Source organism: Myotis davidii, unplaced genomic scaffold (genome assembly GCF_000327345.1).
Source record: "Myotis davidii unplaced genomic scaffold, ASM32734v1 scaffold260, whole genome shotgun sequence".
Lineage (NCBI taxonomy): Eukaryota > Metazoa > Chordata > Mammalia > Chiroptera > Vespertilionidae > Myotis > Myotis davidii.
Window position 1 is genome coordinate 44,605 of NW_006291758.1, and position 11,005 is coordinate 55,609.

General features: G+C 35.8%; 1 protein-coding gene and 1 pseudogene across 1 annotated transcript in view; one reads left to right on the forward strand and one right to left on the reverse strand.

Annotated features, from left to right (window-relative positions):
• The window catches only part of LOC107183306, a 3,238-nt pseudogene extending 1,611 nt beyond the window's left edge, over positions 1 to 1,627 (reverse strand).
• IL1RAP (interleukin 1 receptor accessory protein) overlaps positions 1 to 11,005 on the forward strand; it is a 55,807-nt gene that overhangs the window by 40,304 nt on the left and 4,498 nt on the right. Inside the window, exons 7-8 of the mRNA XM_006765203.2 lie at positions 3,309 to 3,458; positions 4,733 to 4,876. Coding sequence (XP_006765266.2) covers positions 3,309 to 3,458; positions 4,733 to 4,876 — 294 coding nt within the window. The remainder of the gene's footprint in view (positions 1 to 3,308; positions 3,459 to 4,732; positions 4,877 to 11,005) is intronic.

Consider the following 11,005-nt stretch of genomic DNA (forward strand, 5'->3'; position numbering starts at 1 on the left):
GGGGGGGAAGCTGCAATAACTCCCTCTGTGCTTATCACCTCTATTGTTACAATACTAATCTTGAAGCATTTATCTGCTAGTTCCATCAGCTTTATCAATTCTGGTTCTGTTTATATTGGCTATTTTTTTCTAATTATGGGTCTTTTTTCTTTCTTTTTTTTTATTCTGCCTAGACTATTTTTAAATGTATATTGGACATTATACATATTACATTATTGAGTGTCTGAATTTGTGTTTTGTTCTAGTAGTTGGTTAATTTACTTATATAACAGCTTACTTATTTTCTGAAGCATCTTGCTTATCATTGCTAGAGTAGATCTAAAATAGCCTTTTCTCTGAGGCAGCATTGGATCTATTAACCTGAGATTTCTACTTAATACGGAGTGTTCTTAACTCAAATGTGTCCCACCCCTGCATGTGCTCCTAGAATTGTTCAGTTCCCAGCTCTCTAATAGCTGTATCTTCCCTGATCATTTCCCCTTCACTGATAGCTATTCTTTGTCTGACCTTGGGAAGGAGTCACCCTTAATATGCAAAACTTTGTATTTTTTCCAAAAGCTTATGGATTTCTAAAGCTCTGTTTCTACAGTTTTCTTTCCTTCAGGACCCAGGCCTGCATGTTCAACATCCTGAACATGCAGTTTCAGAGCCCAATCTGATCAAAATGCATCACTCCTTCCTAATTGGAAATCCTTTAGTCTGAGATTGCATCAGAGTAAAATCTTTATGCCAAAGCATCAAACAGTACATCTGGGGCAGACAGGAAATGTGGGCTGAGGATCACCCATCCCTGCAAGCCAGCAAAGCTTTAGGGGGAACTTTTTTAGAACACTTTCTTCATGTGATTTAATCCACTTAGTAATTTAGGCTATGGATTATTTATTTTAAGAATCCAGTTAGTTAAATAGCATTAAGAACTTCCTAATATCATCAAATGACACTACAAAATACAATCTGTACATACAGCACATGTAATTGTATGATACAAAGTAAAATTAAAAGGCCCTACTAGAAATAAAATAGGCAGTAACAAAGTGAAGATAGCAGAGGGAAATGTATGAGGGTACTTGAACTCTTGATCATTAAGCAAGGTATCTATTGATATTTAATTTTTTAAAATTATTGATTGATTTGGGAAAGAGAGAGAGAGAGAGAGAGGAAGAGAAAGAGAAACATGAATTTGTTTTTCCACTTATTGGTGTATTCATTGGTTAATTCTTGTATGGACCCTGACCTGGAATTGAACCCTCAACCTTGGAATATCCAGACAACACTCTAACCAACTAAGCTACCCAGCCAGGGTCGATATCTATTAATGTTTGAAAAAAACCGTTTCAGGTAACTGCATCCACTGACCTCTTTTTTTTTCTTCCTATTATAAAATGTCAACCCAGAGGCAGCCAAATAACTGAGCAAATAATGAAGATGACAGTGAGAATTACCCCGGTGTGCTGTTAACCTAACATGTACTCAGAAATACCTAGGACACAGCAATTTTCATGCCAGCTATCCAAACTGAACTTAGTAAATTCTCAACAACTGCACTGACATAGCATCTGGCATTTATAATGGAGTTTTCTTATTTTAAAGCACCATTATTCATGGAACGCATACAAACGAACTCCATAATAATTCTGCACTGCTGAGTCCCAGGCTATACTTGCCACAAGATTAGTATGCTGAGTTTAGGATAATGAACTTAAAACTATGACTTGCCCTTTAATTAGAGAACTTTAGGCTGAGCTCCAGGCTGCTTTCCATTTCCCCTTAAGATAAGATACCTATTTTAAAAGAGACCTTTCCACAAGTATATGACCACTAATTGAACTTCCGGTAGTATTGTGCAAAGATATCTGGAATTTGGAGTCAGGGAGCCTCAATAAATCCAGCTGAGAAGGAGAGGTTTATTAAGCAGGATGGTGAGATCAGTCGTCTTTGAGCAATTAAACATTTTAAGTGATGTTTGCTGAGACAAGATATAATAGAATTTTGTTCACAGTTGGAATTATTGAGGCTACTTGACTCCAAATTCCAGAGACCTTTGTGCAACACTATTGTGAAGTTGTACCTAGATGACTATAAATATGTAGTTTAGTGGGGACTGGGGGAGAGTGGAAAAGCAAGCTTGTACACAAATTGCAATATAATAAAATCTGTCCTGTCCTAGCTGGCTTGGCCCAGTGGATAGAGCATTGGCCTGTGTACTGAAGGGTCCCAGGTTTGATTCCAGTCAAGGGCACATGCCCAGGTTGCAGGCTCGATCCCCAGTAGGGGGCATGCAGGAGGCAGCCAAGCAATGATTCTCTCTCATCATTGATTTTCTATCTCTCTCGCCCTCTCCCTTCCTCTCTGAAATCAATAAAAAATATATTTTAAAAAAATCTGCCCATACCTCGATATTGCAAGTCAGTCTTTGGACTGTGTATCCTAGAACTGTAGACCTAAGAGATACTTTCAGAGCCACACACACACTGACTGAGCATTTGGTGGATACCCTCTGTTTCTGCCCACTGAAAATAAAATTTTTGAGGCCTATTTCCAAATATAAAGGAGAGGGAATTAAATTTCTTCCATATGGCTTTGGACAAGAAGATAAAATTAAGACAAATGGAAGGAAACACATGAAGATTTTGTTCCATTTAACTGCTCCAACAATTAAAACTCTACCAGTATCATGGGCTGATCCAGGTAGTAATAAATATTTTTATCCTAAGAGAAGGAAAAAGCAGAGGATGGAATTGCACTTTCCAAAAATATTTTTGAGCCTGGCTGGTGTGGCTCAGTGGTTGAGCATCGACTCATGAACCAAGAGGTCACTAATTCAAATTCCTTGTTGTGGGCTCAATCCCCAAAAGGGGGCGTGTAGGAGGCAGCCTATCGATGTTTCTCTCTCATAGATGTTGCTATCTCTGCCCCTCTCCCTTCCTCTCTCTCTCTAAAAATAAATAAAAACACATTTTCAAAAATATTTTTGAGGAGAGTCAGGCATCCAATTGTAAATTGAATTAGATGAACGTCTAAACCCTTCCCAATGCAAAGATTCTGTTTTAATTTGTATATCATCAGTCTATTGGAATCATCTAATGGTTAAAAATGCATTCTATGCCAATAACTGGAAACAAAAAGAGAAATATTACATATCTAGTATTAAAACATAGTGGCTGACACCTACCATCTTATCTCTGCTTGTCATACACACACACAAATCAGGTGCCTGGCTCAGCTGCTTGGCTTATCCAACTGTTTGCAGGATGATGGGTTGCTCTGATCACCATGTAACATAACTGTTTCTTTGTTGTTTACTCCAGTGATTGCTCCAAGATACACGGTGGAACTGGCCTGTGGTTTTGGAGTCACAGTTCTGCTCGTGGTGATTCTCATCGTTGTTTACCATGTTTACTGGCTGGAGATGGTCCTATTTTACCGAGCCCATTTTGGAACAGATGAAACCATTTTAGGTGAGTAATGGGAGTTTGATGTAAATCTCTTCTAGTGTCATCTTTACAAAACATGTTGGCTCTATAATATCTAGATTTTCCTGGAACATTAAATCAGACTACCTTTTTTTCAGCCCTTACTACTTTTTCTAAAACATATTATTAATTTTTCAATATGGAACATAGTCTAGATTGGCACTGTCCACATAGAACTATAATTCAAGTCACAAATGTCATTGAAATTTTTTAGTTGTCATATTAGGAAAAGGAAAGTGAAGATTTTAATAATGTATCTTTTTTAAAAAATATATTTTATTGATTTTTTACAGAGAGGAAGGGAGAGAGAGACACAGAAACATCAATGATGAGATTAAGAGAGAATCGTGGATCAGCTGCTTCCTGCACGCCACCTACTGGAGATTAACATTTTAGCTTGTAATTAATATTAAGTTAATAGAGATATTTTAGGTACTAAAAATCTTCAAACTTCAGTATGTATTGAATCTTACCCTTACAGTGTATCTCAGTTCAGACCAGCTTCATTTCAAGTTCTCAATATCTGCTTTGGTTGTGGCAACTGTCCTGGATAGTGCAGGTCTCCACTCTGTTCTCAGGGCTGATTCATGCACCAAAAGCATCAGAATCACATGGGAACTTATTGAAAGCAGTATCTTAAACCAAACCCTTACTCTGAATTAGAATCTATATTTTAACAATATTCCTAAGTTCATGTACTTGTTGAAGTTCAAGCAGTACTGTTCTAATGTGTAATTTCCTGGTGACAGTAGGTTTGTGGCGAGGTCACAGAACCTATGTTTTCAATGAGAGATGATTTTTATAATTAGGCAACATTGGGAAAGGTTGGTTTATTGAATCTACACACATTTTTAATTACAGTTATTTTCAGGTATAATTAGATCATTTCTAAAAGGTTTGCTGAATTTATAATTCTAACATACTAGTGAGTGACATAATAGTACAGTAGACATGTTCTGCATGGTATTAATTGCCAGCACCTATGATTGACTATTTACTTCCTGGTTCTGTTAAGTCATAATTGAATGAGCCAAGCCTCATTGATTGTCCACCATAGAAACTGAACTCAGTAAGTGGAGAGTAGAAGACACATCAGATAAAACTTGTAATTACACCTTAAAATAGCCATTTTACCTGAAAAATCACACTGAAATTTGTCAGATAATTCATACTTATAAAAAATGAGAATGTCTAATTTGAAAAAGTTTGATTTAAGAAAACTTTCCTAATTTTTATTGGATCCATGTTCTTTTTTCTAGATGGGAAGGAATATGATATTTATGTATCCTATGCAAGGAATGCTGAAGAAGAAGAATTTGTATTGCTGACCCTCCGTGGAGTTTTAGAGAATGAATTTGGATATAAGCTGTGCATCTTTGACAGAGACAGTCTGCCTGGGGGAAGTAGGTATTCAGATGAGTACAAGTGATGCTACCCTGCAAGGCAAAGGGGATCATTAGCTGTAGAGTATGGGTGAGAATTTTGACACTATGAACTCTATGTTGGCAGTTTGGACTTTTAATGTCCAATCGTGTCATACAATAGACAGAGAATCTATAGGAATAAACTTCATCGTAAGGTGTAGACTATTCAAATGTAGTTTATGGTATACAATATTCCCTCTTCTAAGTTTTAAAAACTTAATTTCAGAAAAGTTTGGATGCACAGTGGATTAGAGCTCTATAAAATGCCATAGATTTAAACATCCTTTTTACTCACATTTAGATTTTTAGAAGGTTTAGCTAATCTGCATTAAATTTTCCCAGAATTTTTCTACAAAGATTGAGTTTAAACAATTTTACAAAGACTGAGGTTTACCCAATTTTACAAAAAATGAGTTTCAGAATAGAGTGCATGGAAGTTTTCTTTATATTTCTCACTGATAATAATTAGAATATTTCCCTTTGGCACTTGCTAATTTCCCTTTCCTCACTTTTGTTTTCCAGCAAATCAAAGCCACTCAAATTCTCCTTTTCCTTGGGTCAGTTTCTTCCTTTCCACCAGCTTACATGTTTCAGATATAGTTTAAAATTTTACAAAAGTCTGGTGTATTCTAGTAGGTTAAAAAGAAAGACACTTCAATTGCTGAATGTTTTAACATAAAAGTATGTCTCTAATTTTCAGGTCCACCCAGTAACATATAAGGTGATGGTTCATTTGAGTCTGTTTTATAAATACATAATGGCATCCCACTATTAATCTTTGTACTGTTAAAATGTATGCAATGTCTCTAACCTTCAGCACAACAAACTAATTTTCTCCCCCTAAAATACTGTTTGCATTAATCACTAATCACCTCACATGTTTTTTTTTAATTATTCATAATGTCACATGAATAATAGTGAATAGCCTCAATTTAAGCCTCCTACAGAATACACTGGTTTATTCTCATGTTGAAATAGCTGGATTACTTACCTCCCCAGTCATCATCCAAAAGTCCATCTTGCTTGTGTTCTGCAGTGGACATCTTTTTTAGTATAATTTTGCCAGGAAATCAGGGCTTGATTATATAGTTACAGGATAAATTCCACTCATTTTAAAGCTTAAAATTCTAAATAATTTATTCATCCACTTGTTCATTTATACAGCTGTTCAATAAATATTGATCTATTGTGTAAAAAAGATTATATAAAGATTCACACTATAACACCAATGCAAGACCCTCCAATAGGGGTTGATAATTCTTTGAAGAATTCAAGTTCTACATAATTACTCTTACATCCTGCTTTGATGGTTGATCCTTGTGATCATTCATGTTTTCCCTGCTCTTCTTATTGAGACCTCTTTGCCTGTGGGTCTCTTTCCATGCCTACACATGGTCAGCCTCCAGCAACACTACTTGGAGTAGACAATTTCTTATTCCTGGATTCACGTCCAGGCTGCTCATGCTATTTTAATAGAAAGTTTCCCCATACTGCCTCTTTTTCTATGAAGATTAAGGAATAAAATGATGGCTTAGGAAAGTATGGTAAGTCATGAAATAGTTTTCCACAACACTAGTGCCTTCCCTGGAGTTAACTCCTATCTAAACTCCAGGTAAAGAGTAATACCGTCCTTGGTAAGCAAGCTCAAGATGGATTATTCCCAAGAATTTAGTGGCAGAAACTACTCAAAGTCCCTGACAACAAAATAAAATTAAAGGTGCATTTACATTTTCTTGCTCTCCCTTCTTTTCTGACCTGAAGAAAGCATTTGCCTGATAGTGAGGGCAGACAGATCAGCCAGCAGCTGCTGAAACACATGGCTTCCTCGTAATGATAGGAGTTTAAGCAGAAAAATCCAGGGATTAATTTAGCCCCTGAGCAGAGAGTAGAATAGAAAGCTGAGCTGAGGATATGATGCCAGCCAAAATGCCATTTCATTGGCTAGATGTTTTTTAAAGTTCTTATTCGAATGACATTCTAGTTGGGGCGTGTTTGGTAATAGAGAAGGACTTTAAAAAAAAATGAAGATTCTTGCTCTTGCTGTTCTGTATCTGTGAAAATGAATTTCTAAGATTTTTTTACTCTTTGGTAATATATATTAATAAATGCTCATAGGCCCTGGGGAGTTGATACATGGGTATTTGTGGGGAGAAGGCTTAGGAGCTGCTTTGGATGGGACCCAACATACCATGTGGTTTTAAAAAAATTTATTTCAGTACCACACTTATATTCCTTGATGTCCCAACTCACGCTTTTAAAGACCAATGTCATGGAAGCATGTTTTGCTTCAGTCCTCTGTGGAATTCTTTTTTGGGTTGGAATGTGCATATAGTTTCTATTCTTCCTGAGGAGAGTGGCATTTAGTGAGAAGTGTGAAAGGATCTAAGGATGAGATTGTTCAAAGTATTCTTGGTCAGAAGTTTCACCTCAACTATCAGACTGAATCCCTAGGTTTCCAACACTTGCTCCTCAATCCCCATGCTTTTTGGGGAGTTCTTGGCCAACACTAATCCCCATGGTGTTTTCTTTCCCAGTTGTCACAGATGAGACCTTGAGCTTCATTCAGAAAAGCAGACGCCTCCTGGTTGTCCTAAGCCCCAACTACGTGCTCCAGGGAACCCAAGCCCTCCTGGAGCTCAAGGCTGGCCTAGAAAACATGGCCTCTCGGGGAAACATCAACGTCATTTTAGTACAGTACAAAGCTGTAAAGGAGACGAAGGTGAAAGAGCTGAAGAGGGCTAAGACGGTGCTCACGGTCATTAAATGGAAAGGGGAAAAATCCAAGTATCCACAGGGCAGGTTCTGGAAGCAGCTGCAGGTGGCCATGCCAGTGAAGAAAAGTTCCAGGTGGTCTAGAAGTGGAGAGCAGGGTCTCTCCTATTCATCTTTGAAAAATGTATGAAAGGGACAATGAAAGGGGTAAACAGAGCCCTGGGTACCCCAGGAAGGAAGGAATAAACCTTCTTGATACCCAATGTATTGTTTCATGGACAGAAAACAATTCTATGGAAGCCTCACCATAGGGTTAAATTCAGGGAGACTGGTTGTGTTTCCTCAGGCAATACTAAGATTTAGAATGATCATGCCACCAGTCTGTTACCAGTATTCAATGTCACTATGTTCTTTGCAGGTAAAGACTTGGATGATGTGAATTTTTTCTTCTGCATCTTCTCTATTACTGTTCTTACATGTTCTCTCTCTCTCTCTCTCTCTCTCTCTCTCTCTCTCTCTCTCTCTCTCTCTCTCCTCGTTAACATTATAGGGCTGCCTTTGCCTATGGTTTGAAATACCCCGTGAAGATAAGTCATCTGTTAATAGGGTCATTATGAGTTTCCAAGTATAGTTTTCTTCTCCTTTTATTATTACTCATCTATTAAAAAGATAATCAGGGTCTGAATATACTTTAGCTGGATAAGGAACTCTTTTGCTCATTCTGCTGTACCACAAGTCATCATAGTAAGACTGACACCCCCTTGGACAATTCAAAGCAGTATTACTAAAAATTATTCTTATAATAATTGATTTAAAGATTCTTATAATTGATTTATAATTGCCTGCATTTTCTCCCATTATATCCCCATGTGCCCTCTATCTCAGGTAAATGATGGCATATTTTTCAACTTGAAAAATGTAATTTTTTATTATAGTAAACTTCTGACTATCTGTAGGTCAGCCCATGTTTATCATTCCATCTTCCCTCTCTATTGTAACTTGCTTATGTCGGCCACTCTGAGTTTACACGTGGCTCCACACTTGGTTCAGTTTGATAGGAAGTTTATCCTAATGGTGCTAATAGAGTGAGATAATGGCAAATTTCTTTGAGGGTATTTTCTGGCTTGTGAAAGCAGAGCAGAGTGTTTGGCCATTTGTCTTTTAATCTCAGCCTTATTAATGTGAATATTAGGAAAGTGATTTCTCTTCGCTTGTTTCTCTCTTCTCATTTTAAAGTGTGGAAGTTAAACTCAGTGACCTTGAGAGCTGCTTTTAGCATTAATAGTCTAAAAGGATTAACTGAACCCCTAGTATTGTCCCTATTTTATTTACTCACTCCAAACAAGTCAGCTGAAAGATCACTATCAATGTAACTTGTTTTAGCTTGTTTTTTAGTAAAGTTTCACTGTTCTTAAGACTTAAAAAAGTGAAAACTTAGTCTAGAGTTTACAGAGTGAAATATAAATACATATACATGTGTATATATTTATATATACACACAAAATTATATACATATGTGTATCTAAATTGCATATAGATACACATGAATTATATACATATATATACATATATACATACATGAATTATATTTGCATGTATGCATATATATATATATATATACAATGTACACATATATATACATATATATGCATATTACTTTAGTCATTAGCACAGTACTATAAGCCACTGGAACTCTTGTCCAAACTTTAAATTGTTTTTACTGTAATGCTTTTGTGTTAGTGTTTTCTACACATTAACATTATTTTTGATTTCACAGATCATAGTGGTAGCTGTTGTTAGTTCTTGCCTTTCCTAAATTAGTGTGAATAATTTACTCCTACTAGAGCTGATCTGGGCTCAGTGGAATCTGTTGTGCACAGATCTTCCATGGTCACTACTAAGCAGTAGCCAATCCTCTGGCATTATTTGATCATCTACTATGTTTGAGGCACATATACTTAACAACTAAGCTATGTGAATCTCAGTGCTCAACTACTGGAGAAATAAATCTCTATTTGGACTATTGAGTAATAAAAAAGAAAAGAAAAAGCCTATAAATGAGCCTGAGTATCCTATGAAACACCATTATTCATAATTTAAGGAAATCCTTATTGAGTAGTATGAATGTTGTTAAGCACTTCTAAAACTATCTTTTACAGTTAAAAGTCCTTCAGCAGATTTCTTTTTAGAGGAGTTATTGATTATTTTAGTAATAAAAGCATGACTATAAAACTGTTCTAGAAGTCATTCTGGAACCTAACATTTTTAGCCTTATTAATGCTTTTCCTTGCTACAAACCACAATTACTCCTCCTATCAATCCTTCATTCACAAGACCAGGAGAAACTTGACTCCAGATAACCTTTGTATTTCAAATTCTTGCATTAGCTTTAGGTAAATGGGGGGCGGGGGGCCCATCACCAAGGGTCCATTCTCTTGCCAATACTGCATTCTTTTTGCACATTTGAATTTAATATTTATCCTAAAGGCTGTTCTGTGCCCCTAGGAACATCTTGACATTTTCCCCCTATTTATATTCTTGTCTTTGGTACTGAGCTTTTCTAAATGCTAAAATCAAAAGCATCTCAAATTTCCATGATGTGTCTCATTCTAAGATAATTTTTCAAGATTTTTTGTTTGTTTTTTATGTCCCAGAAGATGCCTAATACTGAATATTTGAAGGAGATGGGGAAACATAATTTAGAAAGCAGGAAGAATTTTCTTTCTCATGTTAAAGGCAAAACAAAAGAACATGTCTCTAAGGTTAAAAAAAATAAACCTTAATGGTTTCAGATATGGGATATAAAGACCTTCTGCACCCAAGTTAACAAAGGACCATGATATAGAATGTCTAATTACACAATAATATAAAATTTATTTAATTCTTTTCTGTATTATAACTTAGATGATTCTCCAGGATTCTAATAAATAAGCATTCCATTGTGTTGGGGAACAAAAGCATCACTCCACTTGTTAATTATACATTTTCTTTCCATAGGTTTTAATATTTAAGATTATCTTTTTATTTTATTCATAAACTTTTGTATTTTCCATTTTTTATTTGATTTGTAAATTTGTTTATTTTAAAAATAAACCATTTATTTTCAGCTTTGAATTTTATTTTGTGCATGTGTTTTATGTCTTTATTTTCATGTTTGGGCATAATAAATGAGAATAAAAGTAATGATACATGTAAAAAATATAAATTGCACTAATTAGGTTTCTCTTTTGAGAGAAATCTGAAAAAAATGGGAACTCCATCTCAAGAAAAATTTTTTACATGTGAGTAAAGGAGTTACTTAAGTAAAATGCATGACTCTAACATTCTAGGTGTTTGTGTGTGTGTGTGTGTGTGTGTGTGTGTGTGTGTATTGAGAGAGAGAGAGAGACGGGGAGA